At 43.6% G+C, this 26,900-nt stretch overlaps 1 protein-coding gene across 9 annotated transcripts in view; it reads left to right on the top strand.

Moving 5' to 3' along the window:
* LOC134224000 (receptor expression-enhancing protein 2-like) overlaps positions 1-22,545 on the top strand; it is a 126,303-nt gene extending 103,758 nt beyond the window's left edge. For all 9 annotated transcript variants that reach the window (XM_062703238.1, XM_062703233.1, XM_062703230.1 and 6 more), the window contains one exon: positions 21,239-22,545. Coding sequence is in view for 1 of the 9 variants with exons in the window: in XM_062703240.1 (XP_062559224.1) it covers positions 21,239-21,325 (87 nt within the window). In the remaining 8 variants the exon portion in view is untranslated. The remainder of the gene's footprint in view (positions 1-21,238) is intronic.
* Positions 22,546-26,900: the final 4,355 nt, after the last annotated feature.

Below are 26,900 nucleotides of genomic sequence, written 5' to 3'. Positions count from 1 at the left end.
AGCGTACTGTAGGGTCATGGGTTCGAGTCCCATCGAAGGGAAAGTGGTTACCTCCAATACATTTTCCAAATCAATATCTTCCACATAACGTACATATTCACATATGAGTTTTCATAACATCATACTTTACAGTTTTGCCTTTCTCGTTACTAAGTTCCCTAAGGTAAGTATACGGTAAAGGCTATATGATCGCTCCAAAAACAAACTTTTTATAGAAGGCCCGGAGACCCATAGTGTTATATACCAATCGACTCAGTTCGACGAATCGAGGTGATGTCTGTGTGTGTGTGTGTGTGTGTGTGTGTGTGTGTGTGTATTTTTTTTTTTTTTTTTACAACGGTTAAAGGCCATCAAAAATCTGCGCGACAGACACCTCGAGCATCCACACTAGGCTCGAAGGCGAACAGGGATGGGCTCCTCCCGACCTGTTAAAAATGTGCCTCCCGGATAAACCGGGTCCCTTATCCTCCTTGCCTCGATCCCCCTGGGACCACTGGATGCTGCGACTACTTCGGGGGGGGCTGTGCTCATGCACTTCTTCTAAAATTCCGGCCCCTAGCTTAGGCTAGTTCGCCGACTGGCTTGCTGGAGATCCACTGCTACGTCTCGATCCCTCGGCGGTTGTGCCGCAAACTTCCTCACTCGAATCCTCCTGACTTCCCCGGCGTCGAGGGTGGTCCACCAGTTCCGGTGAAGGAAACTTCCGCACTGATGGTGCCCCTGACTACCGGCGGCTATCGCAGGACGCTTTCGCGCATTGCGCCGACTTCGTCTTCGCGTTACAGAGGTGGTCCGACAGTTCCGGTGGTGGATAACGTCCGCACTGGCGGTGCCCTACATACCCGGAAGCACTTCCTTCTTCTTTCTTCTTTCTTCAGCAGGTTGACGGTTCGAGTGCCGAGGTCGGTCCGACGATTCCGGTTGGCAGAAGACTTCCGGTTCGCTGGCGCCCCGACGACTCGAGACCCAACACTGCTCACTGTGCTGGATTTTGCTCCAAACCGACGCTTACTTGCTGGTCCCTTCTCCATCGACGCTGCAGCTCTGACATTATTTGTGTCACGACTCTGGTTACCGCATGCCACGTACCTTCATCGCGACACATCCGCTCTGCGATGTTGTCCGCCCTTATGGCAGGCATTCTCCTACGTGCCTCCGCAAACCTCGGGCAGTCGAATATCACGTGCTCTGGAGTCTCCTCTACGTCGATACACGCCGGGCAGAATGGCGATGACGCATGGCCACACCGGTGCAAATATTGGCGGAAACAACCGTGTCCGGACAGGAACTGTGTGAGGTAAAGTTCACCTCACCATGCCCCCTGTTCACCCACGTCGACACATTGGGGATGAGCCGATGGGTCCACCTTCCATTATCCGCATTGTCCCACTCCTGCTGCCACTTCACCATAGAGTCCAGTCTCACCGCCTTCCTCACATTTCTGGTATCCCTCCGTTGGTAGCACTCGATGTCCTCTGCTAGGGTTATGCAGACTGGAATCATCCCTGCGATAACGCAAACTGCCTCCGACGAAATAGTTCGGTACGCATTCGCGACTCGAATGGCCGTTAGACGAAACACGCTATTCAGCTTCCTCCGGTTACGTTTCGTCTTGAGCGCAGCTCCCCAGGCTGGAACTCCGTACCTTAGTATCGAGGATGATACTGACGCAAGAAGACGCCTACTGCTGCCTTTCGGACCGCCGACGTTCGGCATGATCCTTGTTAACGCACTGATCATTTGAGCCGCCTTTTCACAGGAATAGTCCACGGGTGTATTGAAGTTCAACCGGTCAATCATCACACCTAGATGTCTCAGAGTCCGCACCGACGGTATTTCGTGCCCTCCGACGGCAATCTGCATCCGCTGAATCACATTGTGGTTGCTGACCAGCTTCACTTCTGCTTTTGGAGCCAGCTGCAGCTTAACCACTTAACTCCATTCATCCAGATTTCTACTGCGTCGGTTGTCTCCGACTCCAGCTTTTCCACCTCTTTAAGCCACTCCTCGGTTATCGTTAGGACCACATCATCCGCGTATCCTTAAATTTTCACGCCTTTGGGCAACTTCAGCATCAGCACCCCTGTTGTACATCACATTCCATAACGTCGGGCCTAGTATGGACCCTTGTGGAACGCCCGCCGTAACTCTGATCGATTTCTGTCCCGAGTTCGTGTCGTGAACCAGAATCCGGTTCAGGAAGTTGCTCCTAAGGATCTCACACAGGAAGTCGGGGATTCGCATTCCATGCAGCGCTGCGGCGAAGGCCTCCCAGCTGGCACTATTGAACGCGTTTTTGACGTCTATCGTCACTACCGCGCAGAACCGATTGCCGCTCCTCTTCTTCTTGGACGCCCTCTCTGCATCTTCAATGACTGTCCTGATTGCATCCACAGTCGATCTGCCTTTGCGGAATCCGAACTGTTTTTTTCCGATAAACCAGTCTTACCCTCCGTGAACTGTGTAAGCCTATTAAGGATAACCCTTTCCAGAAGGTTCTCCAGTGTATCCAGCAGACATATGGGCCTATACGATGCTGGATTCCGCGGATTTCCTGGATTCGACAGCAGCACCAGTTTCTTCCGCGTATCCGGAAAATTACCATCTACTAAACACTTCTGCAGCACCATCCTGAACAGATCCGGGAACGCCAAAATCGCGGATTTTAGGTCCACATTTGGGATTCCATCCGGACCCGGAGCTTTTTTCAACTTCATACCTTTCGCCACTGATGATAGCTCGTCATTGGTGACTTGCATACCTGTAGCGGTTACTCGGTCTTCATCTTCGTACGGCGTACGCGGCCACGTCGTAGAACCATGCTGCGGGAAAAGACCGTCCACGATGATCTTCAGCTTGTCTGGACACATTTCGGCTGGCGTCGCTGGACCCCTGATCTTCTTTGTCACAACTCGATAAGCGTTACCCCAAGGATCAGCGTCAGCTTCCTGGCACAACTCCTTGAAGCAGTTAGACTTGCTGATTTGGATCGCCCGTTTGAATGCCGCTCTAGCTTCACGGAAAACTATCTTTCGCTCCTCTCTGACCATTTCAGACCGTGCCCTCTGAACGTGTCTCCTAGCTCTGAGACAGGCAGCGCGAAGGTTAGCAAGATTCTCGTTCCACCAGTAACTTGGCCGTCGGCTATTCATTGGCTCCAATTTCCTCGGCATCGTCGCATCGCAAGCCCTCGCTAGCGTTTCCGTCAGTTGGTCTGCGTCAAGGTTTGTAGCGTCGCTGTTCACTCGAAGTGCTTCGATAAAAAGATCCTTATCGAAGTCCTTCGTCTTCCATCTTCGCCAACTAGACCTTGTCTCCCGTCGTACCGTCGGCGTTCGCGTTCCGTTCGCGTTCGCGTTCGCGTTCGTGATCGCTATGGGTATATTCTTCACAAACTCTCCAGTTCATGTTCCTCGCCATCGACGGACTGCAGAACGTGACATCGATGATGGACTCCCTGCCATCTCTGCGGAATGTACTAACGGTACCTTCGTTGCACAATCTTACTTCCAGCTTAGCCAGCGCCTCCAGCAAACTGTAACCTCTGGCGTTAGTCAGTCTGCTTCCCCAATCCACTGCCCAAGCATTGAAATCGCCCCCGATGATCACTGGATTTCGGGCCGATCAGCTTCTCCGTGAGTGAGTCCAGCATCCGGCTATACTGCTCCAGAGTCCATCTCGGGGGTGCGTAACAGCTACACACAAAGATCCCGTTAATTTTGGCGATTACGAAACCCTCGCTTGAACTGTCTACCACCTCTTGGATAGGAAATCTGCCCATCACTTGGATAGCCGCAATCCCTGTAGCATCCGCCACCCAGTTGCCGTTGTCAGAAGGAATCCGGTACGGCTCAGCAATAAGTGCCATGTCACACATTGCTTCTGTTGTCGACTGCCACAACAGCTGCTGTGCGGTGTCGCAATGGTTGAGATTCAACTGGATGATCTCCACGAATCTCGGCCCGCCAGCGCCTTCTTGTAGGCAGGGCATTGAAAGCCACCCGTCATGTGGTCGTTTCCATCCTCCGGTTTGCAGAGCAGACATCTTGGCTGCTTCGTGCAGTCCCTAGCAACGTGTCCTTCTCCACCACATTTCCTACAAAGACCGGATATGTCTGGGCCACTGCAGTTTCGCGCCTAGTGTCCAAACGCCATACATTTGAAGCATCGCTCCATCTGTTTGGTGATTCGAGGGGTGAGTCTCAACGGACACATAGACCATCCGACCTTCACCTTGGCCACCTCCACCATTTTGTTGGCGGCATCTACCGGTAGTCGTATCGCTGCTATTTGTGTACCACCGTACGCTTTCCTCAACCGAATGGTCATCTGAACTTCGCCCAGCATGCATTGTGAGATCAGTGCATCCCTCAGTTCGTCTATCGTGGTGATCTCGTCCAGGTCTCTGCATTCGACCACGGCCTCCTGCGTTAAAGCCCTTACGTTTCCTTCACTGCCCAAGGAATTGGTCACGAGCTCCTGGGAGGCCGAGCTCTTGATCATGGGATCCTTCAGCTCAAAAAGCAAATCCCTCTTCTGGGTAAGCTTAGTCCTCACCACTTTTTCACCCAAGTCCTTGAGCACCGGGTCTTCTCTCACCTTCCGTAATATCGCTGCGTATGTCGTCTTGTCGCTCACTTCGACTATCAGGGCGTCCCCTTGACCCGCTCACGAGAAGAGCGATGTTTTTCTTCTTCTTCTGCTCCTTCTTCTTTTCCACGTACTCCTTCTGCTTCTTTCTCTTCTCTCGCTGACTTTCCACGGTTTGCCAATCACCGTTCTTCACGCCTTCCTTCAGTACGCTAGCACCATCTTGCACGTTCCGCTGCTTCTTCGGGATTTCCTGCTCTCCTGAGAGTCCCTGCTTCGCTTCTCCGTGCGAGTATTTCTGGAGCTCATTGGTGTTTGCAGTGCTGCCTCGACTGTTGTATGCTCCGCTGCATCTTTCAGTGCTTTTTCAGCTGCTTCCGCTCTTCTTTTGAGCGCGTTCTGTTCGTGCTCAGCAGATTTAACGGCGGACTTGATGCTCGTCACTAGAAGCTTGATCTTCGTGTGAACATTGTGCTTGTCCTTCACGAAGTCATAGAGCTCGTTGACTCGCTTCCGCACCTCCATCAGGTTGGACCTCCCAAATTGTAGATCCTCCTGAATAGCACTACTTTCCGATTTTGGGGTGGACACTCTATTTCCGGATCCTAGCTCCTGTTGGCCTGCCTGGTTCTCAGCAGCCTTGGCCATACTGCTGGTATTTCTTGCTACTGCTGCCTGCGCCATCACTGGAGATCGCTGCAGCCTCCCACTCTTTGCGAAAACATTCGCACCGCCTGCTCCTTCGTTGATTGTAGAATTTGTTTCCATGTAAAAGGGTCCCCCTCCGGGCCGTTATCTCTTCCTGTTGTAGATAGTCGCCTCTTGTGATCCCATGGGTACCTTTGTAAACAGTGAGGTCCATGCAAGGGTTGACTCCGGTACCTTCAGAGCCGGATCGGCGTGAATCAGGTATGGTGCATCTGAACCTACTACCCACAGGTATAGGCGACAGGTGTTGGGCGTTACCGGAGGCCTGCCAGGTTGTTTATCGGGACGGAGGCAGACAAATCATTAGCCTGCTTGTCTTTTCAAGAAGATGTCACTCTTTTTTACGCAGGAAACAGAATAGCTCGACTGTCAGCCCATATACGCCTAATCCTATCCAAAACCGAGAATCGTCCAATGTCGTTTGCCGTGACCAGTATACCATAATCAGGATCTTACTGGCATGAATCCTGATGTGCCGGTTGGCACACCTGTTGGGCTTGTGTGCTTTGAGCGGCGCACGGTCGCTGTGATAGGGCCTGCTTGCAAACACATGCAGCTTTTTATAGAGGTTCAACAGAGCCCACTGTCAAACCCCACCACGTTCTAGACAGGCCCCCTAACTCGCAGTGGCCATGGGGAGGGGTCGTCAAGCCCTTGGACAAAGTCCCTGCTGCCCCTGTGTGTGTGTGTGTATGCGTGTGTATGTGTGTGTGTGTGTGCGCAAAACTACTCAAAAAATGTCACTCATTTTTCGGGCACTTATCCTCAACCGATTTGCTCGCAACAAGTTGCATTCGACGCAGAATCCTGTCCCATTGTTTCCTATTTGAAATTGGCCAGATCGAACTATGGGATCGAAAGTTATGGCCAAATTACAAATCCATACGAAAAAATCGCGTAAGAAATGTCACTCATTTTTCGGGCACTTATCCTCAACCGATTTGCTCGCAACAAGTTGCATTCGACGCAGAATCCTGTCCCATTGTTTCCTATTTGAAATTGGTCAGATCGGACTATGGGATCAGAAGTTATGGCCAAAATACAAATCCATACGAAAAAATCGCGTGAGAAATGTCACTCATTTTTCGGACACTTATCCTCAACCGATTTGTTCGCAGCAAGTTGCATTCAACGCAGAATCTTGTCCCATTGTTTCCTATTTGAAATTGGTCAGATCGGACTATGGGATCAGAAGTTATGGCCAAAATACAAATTCATACGAAAAAATCGCGTAAAAAATGTCACTCATTTTTCGGGCACTTATCCTTAACCGATTTGCTTGCCACAAGTTGCATTCGACGCAGAATCCTGTCCCTTTGTTTCCTATTTGAAATTGGTCAGATCGGACTATGGTATCAGAAGTTTTGGCCAAAATACAAATTCATACGAAAAAATCGCGTAAAAAATGTCACTCATTTTTCGGGCACTTATCCTTAACCGATTTGTTTGCAACAAGTTGCATTCGTCGCAAAATCCTGTTGCATTGTTTCCTATTTGAAATTGGTCAGATCGGACTATGGGATCAGAAGTTATGGCCAAAATACAAATTCATACGAAAAAATCGCGTAAAAAATGTCACTCATTTTTCGGGCACTTATCCTTAACCGATTTGCTTGCCACAAGTTGCATTCGACGCAGAATCCTGTCCCTTTGTTTCCTATTTGAAATTGGTCAGATCGGACTATGGGATCAGAAGTTATGGCCAAAATACAAATTCATACGAAAAATCGCGTAAAAATGTCACTCATTTTCGGGCACTTATCTTAACTGATTTGTTTGCAACAAGTTGCATCAATGCAAAATCCTGTTCCATTGTTTCCTATTTGAAATTGGTCAGATCGGACTATGGGATCGAAGTTATGGCCAAAATACAAATTCATACGAAAAATCGCGTAAAAATGTCACTCATTTTTCGGGAACTTATTCTCAACCGATTTGTTCCCAACAAGTTGCATTCGATGCAGAATCCTGTCCCATTGTTTCCTATTTGAAATTGGCCAGATCGAACTATGGGATCGAAAGTTATGGCCAAAATACAAATTCATACGAAAAAATCGCGTAAGAAATGTCACTCATTTTCCGGGCACTTATCCTCAATCGATTTGCTCACAACAAGTTGCATTCGACGTAGAATCCTGTCCCGTTGTTTCCTATTGAAAATTGGCCATATCGGACTATGGGATCGAAAATTATACCATACCATTATGAAAAAATCGATACAAAAAATTTTCCCTCATTTTTCAGGCACTTTTCCTCAACCGATTTGCTCGCATTAAATTTCATTCGACGCAGAATGTCTCATATTTTCTTATTGAAAATTAGCCAGATCGGACTATGGGCTTAGGTGTTATGGTCAAATTACTATTTATTGTGAAAAAGAGTTCAAAAAGCTCACTTTCTTAGCACTTAGACTTCATCTATTCCCCAAGCAACACAATTTCAACAAATCTGGTTGCAGTAACCATATTGTGACTGAATCCGGTCATATATAAGTTACTGTGATTGATGTGCAATATGTGTGCTTCTCAGGTCTTTTGCAACAGATTGCATTCTACGCAGAATCTTGTCCCATTGTTTCCTATAGAAACTTGGCCGTACAATTGGGTCAAAAGTTATGGTGAAAATACTAATTTTAAAACTACTAAATAAAATGCCATTTTTTGCTCTTATGCTCATCCGATTTGTTTGCAACAAATTGCGTTTGGCGAGATTTTTTTTATGCATGTAAACAAATATGAAAAATAAGACCAATCAACATATTGGTGTTATTTGAATTTTTTCCAAACATTTTGAACGAACGAGAAAGGCACCATCACCGCTAGGTGGATTAATCTGGGATTTTACCACATTATAACATTATGCAAGAATATACTTTGATGCTCCCACTAATACTATGTTGAAATTTGTATAAAATACATACACTAACACGGATAATACTTGAACTGTAATTTTAGGTTTCGCGAAAAGTTGATTTTTGCATTCATAAAATCAATTCTTATTTGCACCAAATGTTCTTTTTTCAAGTGAATTTTTATCACAGGTGACCATTATAATACAATTAAACTAATCCCATTCAATTGGTAGTGGTTTGTACCAAAAAAGCAAAAAATTCAAAGATTTTACACTTACCCCAGGTATAAAACTCTGCGGGGGAAGTGGATAATGTTCTAATTACGCATTTTTTTTTCTTCCTTCCATGGTTTATTTCGATAGCTGTGAATCTTAATATGTTCCTTCTTTGTTATCATTGTGATTCCAGTGGTGATTAGACTCATATAAATGAGAAAATGCCTGATTAATCCACCTATCGGTATTGATGGCTTTCACATGCCTTACATATGGAAAAAATGTATAAGAAAGTTAAAAATAGCACTGATAGGTAAATATATTGTATAATTCACATTAATTTTTATTCATAACAAGTTTAGCCGTTGATTGCAATTTTTTTTGCGAACAAATTGGTTAAGGACAAGTGCTTAAGAATAGCTGATATTTTTTTACGTGATTTGCGCACACACATACATACAAATAAGCACATACAGACATCATCTCAGTCGTTAAACTAAGTTGATTAGTGTTCGAGAAGGCAAAACCAGTTCTCCCCTAGATATTACGAGAATTCCTTGAGGATCTATCCCGTTAGGGTAATGAAATTATTCCACAAAAGATACTCAGAGCAATTCTAGTATTGATTTTAGTTATATGTAACTGCTCATCGCTATTGAAGGTCAAGATAACATGGGTTTTCCACTTACCCCATCCCACTAGGGTAAGTGTAAAAACGACTCCTAATTTTAAAATCTATTTCCATAAATTTCAAGCGACAAAAATGGTATTAATTACCGCACAGTTGGTGCAAAATTGACTGTTTTTGATAGCCCATTTTGATTGAACGCATTTAAATCATATAAACTGGTTTTACACTAATTCAAATTTGCGCTCTCGATTTTTCCTTTTCCATTTCCCCCAGTGTACCTTATACTTTCCAAAAATGTATCTGTTATACAGTTTGGAACTTTTTCCGTATCATACATCAATGAGATTTTAATTACACTTTGTCTAGAATTTTTTATAAGCATTTTAAAATGATCTTCCTATGCTGTCTGTAGGATCTGTCAATGTTAACACCGTTGTGTATCTTCTTCTTATTTTTACTTGGATTTTTCTATTAAAGTTGGGGCTGGATGGTTGCCATGCCACATATCTACATTGATGAACGTGTTCATCATACTACTTAACAAATTTCTTTATGCTGTAGCGTCAGTTAGATCATGAAGTGTCAAAAAATCGAGTCAACAATATTTGAAAACATTCTCACGTTCACTAAGCAAATAATTTCATGTGTAAATCGCACCTGTCACGGTCGGATTTGTCGAGAAGGATTCGCAACCTGTGAACCTGTTCATCCCCGCACGAGGATCAACGCTACGTTTCCTCATCAAGAGTACCCACACGGTGGAGAGTTTGAAGGTCCTGCATTATTCACTAGCTGTGCCGGAAGTAGTGAAGCAGTATAACCATCTTCGAGATCCGATAAATGCAGAGTAGGGTGGCTCAAAAAACACTTTTTCAAATTTTTTGATGGGCTGCCCTCTTATTCGGTTCTATTTGATGCCCTGATGCTCTGGACAAAATTTCAGCCAAATCGGTCAATGTTTGGGCGGTGCTAAACTCGTTGGAAGTTTATATGGAAAAATGTATGCAGAAACATCCAAAAACAGTGATTTGCAGTTGGACAGCACAATTTACGATCAAGAACCATGATACTCATTCAGTTCTTGTAGAATTAAATACAAAATGTTATGCTGAAAACCGCGAGAAGATTAGAGTTTATTAGGCAAAGATATTAGCATTTTACTGGAGTGTTGTAGGGGTGAATTTATTTCTTTTCAAAGGTAAAAGAAACGAAATTTGCTCAAACCCCACTTCAGAGAAATGCTAATAACTTAGCCGGGCAAATTATAATCTTCTCGTGGTTTTCTGCATAACATTCTGTATTAAATTTTACAAGAACTGAATGAGTATCATGGTTCTTGATCGTAAATTGTGCCGTCCAACTGCAAATCACTGTTTTTGGATGTTTCTGCATACATTTTTCCATATAAACTTCCAACAAGTTTAGCACCGCCCAAACATTGACCGATTTGGCTGAAATTTTGTCCAGAGCATCAGGGCATCAAATAGAACCGAATAAGAGGGCGGTCCATCAAAAAAATTGCAAAAACTTTTTCCCATACTAATTTGAGCCACCCTAATGCAGACGCTTCCCAAATAAAGCCGCATATTCTGATAGGGCTGAAGGATACCCACCTTTACGCTCCGATAGAGTCTAGAATATGCCGGCTGGAAGAGCCGATAACAGTCAGGTCGAAATTGGCGTGGACTGTCTACGGGCCGACCGGGCGACCGGAAAGTGGAATCGTCGAACACCACACTTGTAGCCCGGTGAACAACCAAGAGCTGCACTACCTGCTCAAGAGCCAGTACACTTCGGAAGAATCCGGCATTCCCGTGGCTTGCTTCCCAAGTCGAAAAAAAACAGAAGAACGAAGGAGATTCTGAAAAAGGTGTGAAGACCGGTTAGAAACGGGGCTGCTGACGACTCCAAGTTCCCAGACAGCTGCTTCATGGCCATCAAGCTGCTGATTGGCCTAAGATCCCGAACTGTTCGCCAAGGTGCAGGCCATTATCGCCGAATACCTTGTGATGTTACGTCTGGTGTGGGACGGTAGAGCAGAAGTATATTTATCATCAGCGAAACCGGAGGTGTACGTGATGGATTGCGCGAGAGTTTGCGGGGCAGTTTCCGACGACGGAAGCCATCGTCGAAAATTATTACGTTAACGACTACTTCGATAGCGCAGCCACGATTGAGGAAGCTGTAAAGTCAACGAAAGAGGTAGGATACGTCGACTCCAAATGCGGTTTTGAGCTCCAAAGATTTTATTTATTTATTTTATCTTTGTTCAAAACACACAGACTAGAGTATCTTAATCCTATTTTTGAAGACAAGTTACTAACATTAATAACATAACAACATCGTTAAACAATCTATAACATCTGTCAAGAGTTGCAGTGTGGTATACCGGGGTCCAAAACAATTGTGGATTGCGTAATCGGCAGCTAGGTGCGTGGAGGTCGATTTCTTGGAGCACGCTACTGCAGTCAATATTGTCACGGATCATGTCGAAAATAAAAAGTCGTTGTAATTTGGAGAGTGTTTAAAACCCAATGAGCGCACATCTGTTCTCATACGGAGGCAGGATATCGGGATTGGTCCATGACAGCTGTCGTTATGCGAATCTGACGAAACATTTCTGGATGCATTCTATATGTGATGCATGGATCGCATGGTGAGGAACCCATATACTCCGTACTCAAGAATGCTTCGGACCAATGAGCAGTATAGTGTTTTAAAAGCATAAACATTATCGAATTGTGCAGAGTTGCGGCGCAGGAATCCAAGCATAGTGTTGGCTTTAGAGATTGTCATGCAGATGTGCTCGTTGAACCGAAGCTTACTGTCCAAGGTAACGCCAAGATCCTTTATGGAGTAAGCTTTCATAAGCGGTAACTGGTCCATCGAATAGTCAAATCTGATTGATGATTGAAGACGGGAAACAGTTATGATTCTGCATTTGGTGGTATTGGCTTGCATTCCGTTTATCTGACTCCACGATGATAAGCGCACAATGTCGGCTTGAAGTGCACAGCAATCTAAAGCTGACCTTACGACACGACAAATTTCCAAGTCATCTGCAAAAAGCAACTTGTACGAGTGTAGCTGATCACAAACGTCGTTGATAAATAGCGCAAAAATTAAAGGTCCTAGATGACTCCCTTGTGGAACGCCAGACGTAATCTCGAGTTCATCGAAAGTGGCGTCACGAATCTTAACGAAGGCTTTCTTTCTTCTCGATGCATCCAATAACACTATCGGTGAAGCTCATCAAATTGGAGATCGTCGAACGTTTTTGCAGGAATACATGTTTCTAACATAACGGATTTAACGTACTTTGGTCAAATAGTTCAGGATCGAAATGGATCGATAATTTTCCACGCTATATATGTTGCCGGATTTGAAGATCGGTGTAATTGATGCGAACTTCCAGGAATTAGGGAACACGCCATCCGCGAGTGATCGGTTGAATATTGCCAGGGTTGGGACAGCCAGCGAAGCCAGGTCCCTTTCGAAACGTCAAATAAAATTAAGAGCGTTAAAAACAGTGTCGAACTTGAGGTTTAGCTGCGGTAGATGGATGTTGAAGCTTCGTCTTCTTCTTCTTCAATGGCTCTACATTCCAACTGGAACTTGGCCTGCTTTTCAACTTAGTATTCTATTAGCATTTCCTCAATTATTAATTGAAAGCTTTTCTATATATCTTGTATGGCAAGTACAATGGAAACACTATGCCCAGGGTTTCGAGAAAGTTTCCAATCGAACTCGCCATCTCCGGATTGGCAATCCTACGCCTTTGCTCGCAAGGATACTGTAGACCTCAATGTTGAAGCTTCGTAACTCATCATAATACTGTTGTGGCGATGAATGTTAATCAGACTCAAACACACTGCGAAATAACTCAGCAAACAGATTTGCAGAAGTGTTGTCGGCCGTAGAACTATGATGGCCATAGAAGACGTTATTCGGAATGCTAGCTGACGTTTTGCGAGTATTCGCAAAAGACCAAACGATGAAGGGTTCTCTTTGGAGTTGCGTTGCATTTGTTCAATGTACTCATGGAATCGAACTCCATGCACGCTGTTTTTCTCAGCTTCCGCAAGTTGAATAGCATACTTATTCTCAGTTGTCCCGGAACGGAAATAACGTTTACGGGCTTTGCGTAGACGGTTCCATAGTTTGCACAGCTGCGGGTTTCACCGTGGTTGTTAGAATTTTGTAGATATTCTTTGGATTTTCAGCAGGACATTGTCACGAATGACTTGGTAAACTTCTCTTCTTCTTATTGGCATTACATCCCCACACTGGGACAGAGCCGCCTCGCAGCTTAGTGTTCATTAAGCACTTAAGGTTGCGAGGTTTCTAAACCAGGTTTTTGCATTCGTATATCATGAGGCTAGAACGATGATACTTTTATTATGCCCAGGGAAGTCGAGACAATTTCCAATCCGAACATTGCCTAGACCGGCACCGGGAATCGAACCCAGCCACCCTCAGCATGGTCTTGCTTTGTAGTCGCGTTTCTTACCACACGGCTAAGGAGGGCCCCATAACTTGGTAAACATTGACATAAAAAACAGTCACAGCATCATCCATCGTTTCGAGGTTTGACAAACACGTCCAGTCCAATGCAGCTAATCTAGCGTTGATTGCATCAAAGCACAGAGATCAAAGTCACATCGTTATATTCGTTTTGTGCAGCTGAATTCGACTGCGGGGGGTGCAAGTCTTCAGAGGAACATTCAAGGGCGTAGCCAAAGGAGGGCCGGGGGGGCCGTCGCCCCCCTAAATTGTGGAAAGATTGAACGGGTACTGAAATGAATTCCCTCAATCATGTGCACTTTACGATCCAAACATATACAGAAATAGGTGGTTGAATTTCAAAAGATTCCCAAAACTTATTAGGATCCATAATATATGAAAGTTCAAAACAACTCGAAACATTTCGGGCTCAAAAATTCTCCTTGAAATCCTTCTAGAAGCTCCCCTGGGAACTTCTGATTCCTCCGGAAAGTTATCCACAAATTTCTCACAAATTGTAATTGTAATTCCTCCTTATCTAGAAACCCCCCACTAAATTTTTTTTAGGAAATTCACGAGGAAATTCCTTGAAGATTTCTTTTCTTCTCTCCAAGATTTATTTCTAGATATTTCTTCGGCTATTCTCTCTTCAGGAAGAATCCGGCATTTCCTTCAGGCATGCATTCGAGAGTTCCGTCAAGAATACATACGGAATTTCTTCCCAAAATTCTACCAGAAGTTTCTTCCAGGAAATTTTCCGGGAATACCTCCAAACATTCAATAGCGAAATCATCTAGCATTTCAATCTGGAATTCTTTTCGAATATCCTTCAAGAAATCCTCTAGAAATATCTTCATGAATTTCTCCTGGAATTCGTCCAAGTATTTCCCCAGAAGTTCTTACAGGTATTTTTTCGGGAGTTTCTTCAGGTACTTCTCCGGGAATTCCTTCAGGAATTTCTCCGGGAGATTTTAAGCGGAAGTGTACTAGAATTCCTTCCGGACTTCACTCAGAATTTACTCGGATATCTGCCAAGAGTTCTTCCAGAAATTTCTTCGGAACAATCCGCAGGGATTTTCTTCAGCAATTCATCTGGGAATACTTTCAGGACTTCATCTGGGAATTTCTGCGTTAATTCCTCCTGGTATTTTTCTGGAATTCCTTCAGATATTTTCGGAATTTCCTTTAGAACTTCTCTAAGAATTATTTCAGGACTTCCATGTGGAATTCCTCCGGAAGTGCTTGTGGAGTTCCTCCGGGAGTTTTTCCAAGAAATTCTCCAGTAACACCTTCAGGAACTTCACCGGGAATTCCTGGACGATATTTGGCAGGAATTTCACGGGAAATGGGATTTCGGAAGTTCCTTCAGAAATATTTTTTCTCTTCCTCTAGGGTATCCCACCGGATGTTCCTCTGAAGTTCCACCAGTAGTTCCTTCGGGAATTCAATCAGGCTTTCTTCCAGGACTTCATTTAGCATTTCTTTAGGCATTTATCTACAAATTCCTCCAGAAGTTTCTCGGAGAATTTCTCTGAGAGTTCTTACGGGAATTCCTCCGGGAGGTTTTTTTCAAGAATTCTTCCAGGAGTTCCTCCTGGAATTCTTACGGAAGCTCCTTTGGGAGTTCATCCTAGAATTCTTACGAAAGTTCCTCCAGGATTTCCTCCGGAAATTCTTCCTGTTGTTCTTAAATAACTTCCTCCAGAAGTTCCAACGGCAGTTCGTAGAAACTGCTGGTGGATCTCCCGGAGGAACTGCCGGAGGAGCTCCCGTAAGATCTCCCGTAAGAACTTCCGGAGGAATTTCAGGAGGTACTCCTAGAAGAGTTCCTAGAGGACCTCCCGGATGAGCTGCCAGAGAAATTATCGGAAGAACTTCGGGAGGAATTTCCAGCTTAATTTCTGAAGAAAGCCTAAATGATTTCCTGAAAAAAGCCTGAATAATTTCCTGGAATAGCTTCTGGTGGAACTCCCGGAGGAATTTCCGGAGAAACTCCCGGATGAATTGCTGGTGGAATTCCCGGAGGAACTCTCGAAGGAATTTTCTGGAAGAATTTCTGAAGAAACTTCCGGGAGAATTTTCAAAGGAACCCCGGGGAAACTACCAGAAGCATTCTCGGAAACAAAAGAATTCATCCAATAGACAAATCTCGTCTAGCTGAAACCTTTGTTGGGGTTTGTAGCTGGACCATCATCATCATCAGAGGACCTCCCGGAGAATTCCCTAAGGAGCTCGCAGAGAAATTCTCGGAGGAGCTTCTGGTGGAAAATCTATATAAATTCTTGAAGAAGCCTAAATAAATTCCAATTCTGCCGAAATTCCCGGAAGAATTTTCAGAGGAACTGCCGGCAGGAACCGGAATAATTCTCGAAGGAAATCCTAGAGAAATTCTTGGTGGAAATACCAGTGGAACTCCTGGAAGAATTCCAGGAGGAATTTTTGGAGAAACTCCTGGAGGAAAATAATTCACGGAAAATTTTATGGAATTTACACAAGAAATTCGAAGATTTTTAGTGAAATTCTCAGCAATGTTTACTGGCAATTCTGCGGAATTTCCACGGAATGTTCTTATTCTTAAAAATTATGGAAAACAGCACGAAATTATTTGAATTATTGCAGGGAATTCTGCAGAATTTATAAAGAAGTTCGTGAAGATTTTCTTGGAGTAAATAATGGTGGAATTTTCGGATCAATTCCCGGCAAAATTTATGGTGGAATTACTGAAGACACTGCCGAAGAAGTTGCTGGAGGCATTTCTAAAGAATCCCTGATAGAATTTCGGATAGAATGCCAGGAGCAATTGTCGAAGGAATTCCTGGAGAAAGCTTGCATATTAATTCTTCTGCCTATTTTATAATAAATATTATTTCAAAGAGGATTTGTTTAGAAATTCAGATGTATGGTTCTAGGTTTCCTAAACTTATGGAAGAATGCAGGATTTTTATAATAATTGTTATAGCCGATTTTATATTCTTTCAGAATACTAAGTTCGTTAATATTTTTCTCACTTTATCTAAAAATATCTGAAGAGCCATTAAATCCATTATTGTTTTAATCATTATTGTTTCGATTTGGTTTGGATTTGGTTTCATGTGTTAATATTCATGTGTTTTTATAAAAATACTATAAAGCTACGATTTAGAAGACCAAAAAAGTTGCCCCCCCCCCCCCTCTCGAAATCCTGGCTACGCCCATGGGAACATTCGAGCGTCAAAACAAATGGCTTGTGGTAAGGATCGACTTTCAAAATGGCAGCAAGTGATTCAAACAGTTCAATTCGATCAGAATCATTGACGAAAACTAAATCCAGAAGCCTACCAGTCGCATTAACTAAATGATTTATTTGCTGCAATCCTGTGGCTAGTAAAGACTCAACTACTGCGAGTTCTTGTTCCGACGAGGCAGAAGATTTAAGGAGATAGAAGATAAAGGGTGTGCATCAAAGCGGGTGTTGAGGATCGTGTGGAGCCCAACAAGTGACGAATTTTACTTTTCAACCAAGCTCAGGGAATATTTCACACCTTACCTGTCCGGCTAGCAGCTGCCGAAAAAGAGGATCGTTATTAGCTGCCCAATGAGTTTCTTCGACCCATTGGAGCTACTTTCCATTTATGTGTTATATTGAAAGCGGCTGATTTAAGATCTCTAGCAAAGCAAATGTGAATGGAATCTGCGAATTGGTGATAAAGGATAGAGAAGTGAGTCTAGTGGATCCAGAGGCTTCCAGGGATCGATAAAATAAGAATTATTTGTTATTATTTCCACGGTGGACATTCCCTGGATTACGGAGATCGAAGTAAGACTTGCAAGCTGCAACGTTCGCAGCAAGACTTGCTAATTTTGTCGGCGAGATTCTTTTTCCGGAAATCAAGCAGCGCTTCATGTGTTCCGTCTCTAAGATTGTACTCTCGTGTATTCACTCCACCACCGTCGGAATTGGATTCGTTGGATTCTGAATCGGAGAAATTTACAGTCTTACAAAGCTAGCGAAACGGCCGTGAATGCCGACAAAGTGCAAAGTGGCTGACGCGTTAACAAAGTGGGAAGAACACACAACATGCATTCCGATGCTTCATAGTTCCGCGGTCCTGAATTGCTCTACCAGCCGGAGGATTGTTAGCCAAACGTTGCCGAAGAGGTTCAAATGTTTGTCCAGTTCCACGATATCGCTGTAGATCCGCAACGATTCTCGATGCAGAGGTTATTAGTGCGGGTCTATCGTCTATCGGTTCGCGTCGAACTGTCGAAGGGCAAAGAAGACACAGGGGAACAAAATTTAACCTTTTGCGTGTCCTCAGAACCAATTGATGTGTCTTCAGTAGATTTTGGCTCGCTGAATCCGAATCTGTCCTCATATATGCTCTAACACGTCCAAATTTTGAGATATAGTAAGATTAATACCGCTAATTTGAAGAAATTGGCATTTTTCGAAGGACTTTCATTAAGTGCCTAAACATAATTTTAGATCAATCAATACTCGAAAAGGTCTGAACTAATGAATTTTCATCAGATTTGCACGTTACAATTTTCTATTCGGTTTTCCTTGAATTTAAGTTCAGTGAATTTAATTTAAAAATGTTCCATGCAAGTTCATTTCAAAAACTTGCATGCATCACCACCAGTTCGAAGCCACCAAAAATTCAACAACATTCGGCCAGAGGAACTGGGATATGAAAATGCATAATGAAGTATAGAGATACTAGTCAGTTTGTAAATAAATGTTTCATTCGACTTTTAATAAAATATCCATTTTTTTTCATTTTATGCTCATCATTTCTCCTCCTAAAATGTTATTCTGCTCGATTTCTGGTTGTTTTTTTCTATCGATCAACTTCCTTCGATCAATTTTCTATCGAACCACACGTAGTCTGTTATCATGTTGCAATTGTGTTGTGCTAGAATATAGTGCGATCATGATGATCCAGAAAGTTCCTTTCTTTTAATCAACAAGGAAACAGATCGGTTAGCAATTTTAACAAAATGAAATCCTCTACTAGATCCCCTACCAGAGCATTCAAGCCACATTGACTAATAAAATACATTCCAGCACTCAGAAAATAAGTTGAAACTTAAGTATTTTGTAACTTTATTGTAAATTTTCTCATTCATGCCGTTGTTTTGTTAAATTATAGAAATATCAGAGTGCAGAATCGGCGGATCATCGAACCATATGCTCGGGTAACTGTAACATGTTGAACAACACACAAGTGGAGCGGAGCCCAAATTTTTTTTTCTGGCGCATAACTTTGCATCTTAGCACATAACAAAGCTTGATAAACTTTTTCCCGTTTCACTGTTATAAACAGACCATAGATAAAAGAAATTGCATTGGGATTATTGCAACATCCACGTAGCATTTTCAACGCGAATCAAATAAAAAGTCCCGGCACGAGTAGATTGTTGATGGTTTCCGGTGTCTGTTGCGTAGCTGTCAACGTCGCTTCAGCTTGTATGCAATCATACTCAAGAACGATCGAATGCAACTTATCGATTTGTTGATTGATTTTACTAATTGATAGTTTTCATAAACATAAACATATTTTTAAATAACTTTCTCTTAATAAAATTGTAGATAAATCACACGTATTATGTTTAACTTGATCAAAATGCACCACATTTCGAAAGATTCGATGTTTGTGATCCATTTTGGACCTTGATTGACTACACCCAACTGGCAGTTGTTAGATTTTCTAACAATTCTGTATAAGAATCTACCAAAACCTGTATAAGAACTAACAATTCTGTATAAGAATCTACCAACACCTGTATGAGAATTGGGCATATGCGAAATTGCTAGATTCTTATACAAATATTGTATGAGAATATAACAATATTGTAAGCTTTTCTTACATTTTTTGTATAAGAATCTAACAATTTCGCATATGCCCAATTCTCATACAGGTGTTGGTAGATTCTTATACAGAATTGTTAGAAAATCTAACAACGCCGGTTGGGTGTAGTAATTCTTTTTATGGGGCTAACGATGGCTGTTCCAAAATGCTCAAAATCGTTGATTTTACGACATTTATTAAGGTATATTTCTCGACGTGTTAGAGCAAATCTGAAGTCAGATTCGGATTCAGCAAGCAAAAATCTACTAGAGACACATTAGTTGGTGTTATGGACAAAATCTTGTTGAGCTGTGAGATTGATTGAAGATCGAAGCAGTTCCAGCCACAGCAGAAGGCGGTCTACGACGGTAACGTTGAAACGTGAAGAGTAGCAGAAGGCGGAGGCGTACCTCTAGCGGCCGGCGACGAGATCAAGACAATCAAGCAGAACCGACAGTTGCCGTTACAGAAGCAGCAGAATGTGGAGAAGAGTAGCAGTTTACGAAATATGAGTCTGTCCTACTAGTCGCTGAGGACGTACTGCGAATGAAAGGTAGAGCAGCGCAAGGTTCGTCGCTGCCGTTCGAGCTCCGATTCCCAATAATTCTACAGGAACAACATCCGGTGACCGACAAGCTACTCGAATACTACCATCACAGAGTAGCGCATGCATCCAACCAGTGACTGTTAGACTTTCTAACAATTCTGTACAAGAACTTACTAAAACCTGTATAAGAACTGGGTATATGCAAAATTGTTAGATTCTTATTCAAATACTTAGTATACGAGAAAGGCAAAAATGTAAGTTCGCTATTGTAAGGTCTCATACATACAATGTTTGTATAAGAAAGTAGAATTTTCGCATATGTCCAATTCTTATACAGGTTTTGGTAGGTTCTAATACAGAATTGTTGGAAAATCTAACAATCATCGGTTGGGTGTGGAAATATGTAATCTGCCGTCAATGAAATCCAACAAAGATTCAGCACCCAGAGACTGTGAGCAGCGTTGGAGCTGATTACCATGTCTTCTTGTGTGTGGTACAAAGTGAACAAAAAAGAGCGAAAATTGCCGAAAGCGCGCGTTACACCATGTTTACCATTATTCAACCACACTGGCATGGACTTCTACGAGCCACTGACAGTGACAGTCGGCCATAGATAGGAGAAGCGGTACATCAGATTGTTACCTGAATGACATCGCTCGATCCACCTTGAAGTCGTTCATAGCCTGACGACTCAAGAGTGTATGATAGTCATTCGGGGTTTTGTGTGTCGATGTCGTCGAGGAAAATCGTAGGAATTCTATAAGTCATTGCGCGCAATGAACCTAAACCTAACCTTTTGACAGGCACTGGTCCTGTTGTTTACGTTTATGACTTCGTGCAATTGCACAACATGTGAAAGATTTAGCTCTAAAAATGTATTAGTTGGTGATCCACTTCCTTCGGTGGGGTTTGATCCCACGAAACCAGTACGCGAGGCAGGTGCTTTCCCTACTTAGAAGGCTACTGATGAGATCAAATTTCCAACACCTACTTGGGTACCTACTCATTTGATGGATGATAATTGCGATAATTTTGATTTTTAGGTCTATGTGGTGCTACATAAATTTGCTAATTCACAAATTATTTATTGCTTCATCAGCATATGTATCCAAATTAAAATATGCTAACTCTGGTTATTTAACGTTGATATGTGCCATTCCATTATTAATTTTTTTTTTCTGAATGAATTCCAATCTGAGCAGTAATTATAAAAATTATCAGCTTCTCGTACTTCGATTATTTTTCTATTGCTAAAATAACAAAGTCTTTCTAGCATATGTCATTTTTATCACTAACGCCTTTGTCGTTCAACAATTCAGAGAGACTATTCAATCTTTCTAATGCGCATAATCTATATTTTAGGATAAAATGTCTGCAAGCTGCACAACATTACCTCGTTCGAAGAAACCGGAAAAGGTCATCAAGACGCGCTCGAAGACGGAGAAGTAATTCCCGCGCGAAGGGTATCAATGGAGATACCACTTCATTCATGTTATGTTCCATGCTTTAGTTCTTATAAGTTTCAACTATTCTACAATTCACACATCTCGAAAGGTGCTTTATGTAATGGTAATACAAAGGTTGATGATAAAAGTCGTATGAAAAGCACTATACAAACAAGAGCTTAATCGCGTCACAATAGTTATTGCTTTCGAAACGAATAAATACCAAGGATATTAATCAAAGACAATTGATTACAAATTGTTTACGCAGACAGCGAAAATGCGATTAAGATACTTTTTAACACAATATCAGAATATCTTCAGATGAATTCAAGAAGAAAGCATTTATTATTAAAAAAGAGCATTAACTAGCATTAATGTTTAAGGAATGCCAAAATCTAAATAAATAGAGTGAAACATTGATCCTTAGGAAATGGAACTGATTAGCGGAAGATTTTTTTTTATCTAGAAATAGTTATCTACGTAAAACCTTAAATTATTATTTTTGCGATTTCCTGTGGGTGTGATTTGGTTGACCGACAAATTATTTATTACTTACATATGAACATTTCGCTGCTTTGCCCACTTAAAACGATTTCGCTTGATCTCTTTTCTCAATGTAAATACCTTCTTGAGAATTATTACTTTACAATAGTGAAAATTATCAATTTCTTGTTTTCCTAGCTAGCACATTGAAGAAAAATGCTTACTAATATACGATGAAGTGTTGTTAAGTATTTTCAGACAACAATTTAGATTCAATTTTGATTTTCAAAACACATATCTTCTATGGAAAGCACCAACATTGCATACTTCACAACGTGTGGGGTATTGTGTGCGATGGTTTAAAATCATAATATAAAAGCTAAGATTTCAACCCCGAAGGCATGAGCCTGCGATACATCTGTTAATTATTTCCTTTCAGCAGGAAATCGTAAACACAAAGCCTCATGATACAGCGTGAATCAATTCTCTAATTTGAGTTTGACGAGTTGGTTCAAACATATGATACACCAACCGATGGTAAGCAGTTAAAGTAGGACACTGAAAATGACACAATATATGCTCAAATGTATTACACGTGGTGGAGAACATTTGTAGGATACGTGCTATATAACTCCAATATCGAAGTGTGTAGAGACAGGTTCCAGTATTTAGTTAGTTCTGCAAGATTTCATGACTTAAAGCTGGTGAGATAAAAATAAAGTTTCAATGTTGAACCCAATATATATAGTTGTTTCATTTCAATCGAACCTAAATAGAAAAAGTATTAGAATAATGCGCCCTACCTGGCCAAAACGCCCCCTTTGATTTCTAGAAAACTAAAACTAACTTCAATATTTGTAAGACCATCATACTATGTGAATGTGGAAGTGTTTTTGTATTACATAATGAAAATAATAGAAAAATACTAAAAATAACAGTTTTGATGTAACTTTTAATGTTTGTTTGATCAACATTCTGGAGCGAAGCTAGCATACTGTCCGCAAAACTTACACTGGAACACTCAGTTGGGCAACAAAATAACTTTTCTCTGTGGTTAGTAGGATATAAAGTTGCTTCCATCTTCAAAAACGTAACGTTTTTCAAAAACATGTTTCACTGTTAAATATCTTGACTGTGCATATGCACAGCATATGTTTCGAAATGGACAAATTGATATGAAATTTGCTAGAAAGAATCCACGTGTCTTGGAGGGACTCGAACCATCAACCTCCTACACTCTAGATAGGCATGATAACCCCTACACAACAAGACCACTTAAAGGTCACGTTTTCGGAAAAGCCATCAGAATCCGAGTACCAACCTCGGTTAGATTTGTCCAATCTTTACATGTGCGCAGCGAGCCTGCAGCAGTTGATTCCAAATGTTACGAAAAATATTGAAATGCAATTCACTACAATGGACTTATGTTGGTTTTTTTAATGTCAGCACATAAGGATTTGTAACCTTTTTACTATGGAATAGATAAAATACTAATGAAGGGCTGTGAAACGTCTTTGGTTACGGTGGGGCCCAGGCACTTTTTGAAATTTATTTTTTCTACGACTTTTCAAAAAAGCTTTATTTCGTGTTCTCTGTAATATTTTTATATGACTACTCACAGCCAATGAATTTGCGGCTTTTTGGACTGTCAAATAACACAAAGTTTGCATAAATTGCGTTGAAAAGTAAAAAATTATCATGGCATTGCCTTGGGGGCATATTATACCGTCTTACTCTGCACAATGATATACAAAAGAAATGAAACATGCTTCGCATTTATATTTTTGTTTTTCTGTATGATCGACATGAGTACACGAATTACATTATGATTAGAATTATCAAACAAGGGCTTCCGGAAAGAACATGCTTACGAAGAAAGAATTAAAAGACCCCAAAAGTAAGTACATACATGTAATGTTGAATTTATTAGCAGATATATTACTTCTTCTTATTGGCGTTACCTCCGCTGGGCATGTTCATTAAACACTTCCACAGTTAATAACTGGGGGCCCTCCTTAGCCGTGCGGTAAGATGCGCGGCTACAAAGCAAGACCATGCTGAAGGTGGCGATCCCCGGTCCGGTCTAGAAAGTTTTCTGTTTGGAAATTTTCTCGACTTTCCAAGGCATAAAAGTATCATCATGTTAGCCTTATGATATACGAATGCAGAAATGGTAACTTGGCTTAGAAACCTCGCAGTTAATAACTGTGGAAGTGCTTAATGAACACTAAACTGCGAGGCGGCAATGTCCCAGTGGGGGATGTAATGCCAATGAAGAAGAAGAAGAAAGAAGAAGACAGTTATTAACTGCGAGGTTTCTAACCCAAGTTACCATTTTTGCATTCGTAGATCATTTCCAACCCGGAAACTTCCTAGACCGGGCCGGACCTTCAGCATGGTCGTGCTTGTAGCCTTATAGCCTTGTAACGTAGCACCCATGTCGACTATTCCTACGAAAAGGCGGCTAAAATGGTCAGTGCGTTTGCAAGGAGCATGCCGAACGTGGATGGTCCAAAAAGCAGCAGTATACGTCTTCTGGTAGCAGTATCATTCTCGATACTGAGGTACAGAGTTACAGCCTGGGGATCTGCGCTCAAGACGAAACGTAACCGCAGAAAGTTGAACAGCGTGTTTCACCTAAAGGCTGTTCGAGTCGCGAGTGCGTACCGAACCATTTCGTCGGAGGCATTTTGCATTATCGCAGGGATGACTCCAATCTGCATAACCCTAGCAGATGATATCGAGTGTTACCAACGGAGAGATACCAGAGATGTGAGAAAAAATGTGATACTGGACTCTATGCTGAAGTGGCAGCAAGAGTGGAACAATGCGGATAATGGAAGGTGGATCCACCGGCTCATCCCCAATGTGTCGACGTGGGTGAATAGGGAGCATGGAGAGGTGAACTTTTACCTCACACAGTTCCTGTCCGGACATGGCTGTTTCCGCCACTATCTGCATCGGTGTTTTTTTTTTCTTCCTAAACAATGGAGGGGGAATCTGCTCAACAGACATCCTGGGTTGACCAGGAAGTGCGGGGTTAGGGATCACCGAGGGAGGCAGGACTACAATCCCGACCCGCTAAACCGTTTCCATTGCCGCCAAGCCCATAGTCCCTTCGGTACAACCAGAAAGTAATGCTTCAAAGGGGGGCCAGTGCACAACGCACCCTCGAGGTTAGCTGCGTGTCCTTGCAGCACCGAACATCGTAACTCGCTTTTTAGAAGAACACCATGGTATCGTGCCAGCGCGTTGCCGGCTTTCCAGGTGGCCTTACCACGCCCTATGTCCTCGGAAGGTGGGAAGGGTCGACTTCGCGCCTGCTTCCCTCTGCACGACTGGTATCAAGAATGATGATGCCGCGTGCACCCCAAATTGACCTTTCTGCGATAGGGCCTATTCGCCAGCACACAGAGGGACTTGCCGACGCGAGGCCTACGCCTGCCCCAGCCTTGACGAGGACCCCTTTCCGTCCTCGGGCTCGGAACCCGCCCGGTTGACCGACGCCGCGAAAGCGACGATACCATGTTGTTCTTCGCGCGGCCACTTGTTCGATAAAAGGATCGAGTTCGACCACAGAGCATGACCACCGGTATGACCCATGAAGCCGACTCCGATCCCTTGGACCACCTCTTATTTGCGCCTGAGCTAGCCATCCTTGAGTCCACGCGCCACCTTCTGTGTAGCTCCGAGACGATTTGGGCGATAGCCGATAAAACGGCGTTCTAGCCAACTTCATCTTTACACATCCTCCGAACTAGGTTGTCCGGGGTAGTGTCCAGACCACATGTGGCAAGCATGTGGTCACGCATTGCGCGAAAACGTGAGCACACGAACAACACGTGTTCCGCCGTTTCCTCTAAACCTGCGCACACCAAACACTCGGGCGAGGCCGAGCAAGCCAGCTGCGTTACCTGCACTTTGATTTTGCAGCACGCTTAAACGCCGGGCTCATCAAACCCCCCAGGGGGTGCTTGCTGTTCACAGCTTTGCTGGAACAAATCAAACAATTGGGAGGGTTCGTGCAGCATTGTGCCTTATGTCCCTCCAATCCGCAGCGTCGGCAGAGATTGCTTCTGTCAGGGCCTTTGCAGTCCCATTGCTTGTGCCCCGGTTCCAGGCACTTGAAGCAAACTTCGGGTTGCTCGTATATGCGCACAGGGCATACCGACCATCCCATCTTGACGCTCCCTAACTTGACTACCTTGGAGGCGTCCGCTGCAGATAGCCGAACCAATGCTACCTGCGTCCCTGACGGACCTTTCCGTAGCCGAACGGCTGCGGTGGTCGTCTCCACTGCACACTGTCGCCGCAGTGCCGTGACGAGCTCTTCGACTTCAGTGATCTCGTCCAGGTATTTAACCCTTAGATTCACCTCCGTCGTGAGTGCCCTCACCTTGACCGTCTCGCCTAGGACCTCCTCCGCCAACTTCTTGTAGGCGGCGCCCTTTTGCGAGACGCCCCGCTTTAGCTCGAGTATCATCTCGCCCATCCTGGTACGTCTTATTCGACGTACGTCGGCGCCGAGTTCACCGAGCTTAACGTCACTCCTCATCGCCTTCAAAACATCCGAGTACTTAGCCTCGTCCGCCGTGATGACTAGGGCATCGCCCCTGGAGCGATTGGCGCCTACACTAGACTTCTTGCTACCCTCATTCGCCTGGGCCTTCTTTTCGGCCCTTGACGTCTTCGGTTTCCTCTTGTTCTTGACCAGGGTCCAGGAGGCGTCACTCCCCTCTATTTCCCTGTTCTGGTGCGGCTGAGAACTTTCAGCTTGCCGTAACCCCTTATCACCGTCTTTCCTGAGTGGACGGACCTTTCCAGGTCCTTCCTCCCCCGGTTTTGGAGGTACCTGACCGGGGTTCAGCTTCCCAGCCCCACTACCCTTGTTCGGGGTAGTAACCCTCCGCGTTTTGGAGCGGCCCCAGGGAGCTCATCCCCTGGAGACTGTCTCCCCGTTTTTGTGTCTGCTCCGTTGGAGCAGTCACCCCGACGTACCCGCAAATACTTGAGCCTCAGTCTGGGTAGACTTTGGCACCACCGTCTTCGCTGGCACGCCTTCGGTCGATTCGACCTTGCCCGAGTCCGCGAATCCT

Source organism: Armigeres subalbatus, chromosome 3 (assembly GCF_024139115.2).
Source record: "Armigeres subalbatus isolate Guangzhou_Male chromosome 3, GZ_Asu_2, whole genome shotgun sequence".
In the NCBI taxonomy this organism is placed as follows: domain Eukaryota; kingdom Metazoa; phylum Arthropoda; class Insecta; order Diptera; family Culicidae; genus Armigeres; species Armigeres subalbatus.
This window is presented reverse-complemented; position numbering and strand designations above follow the sequence as displayed.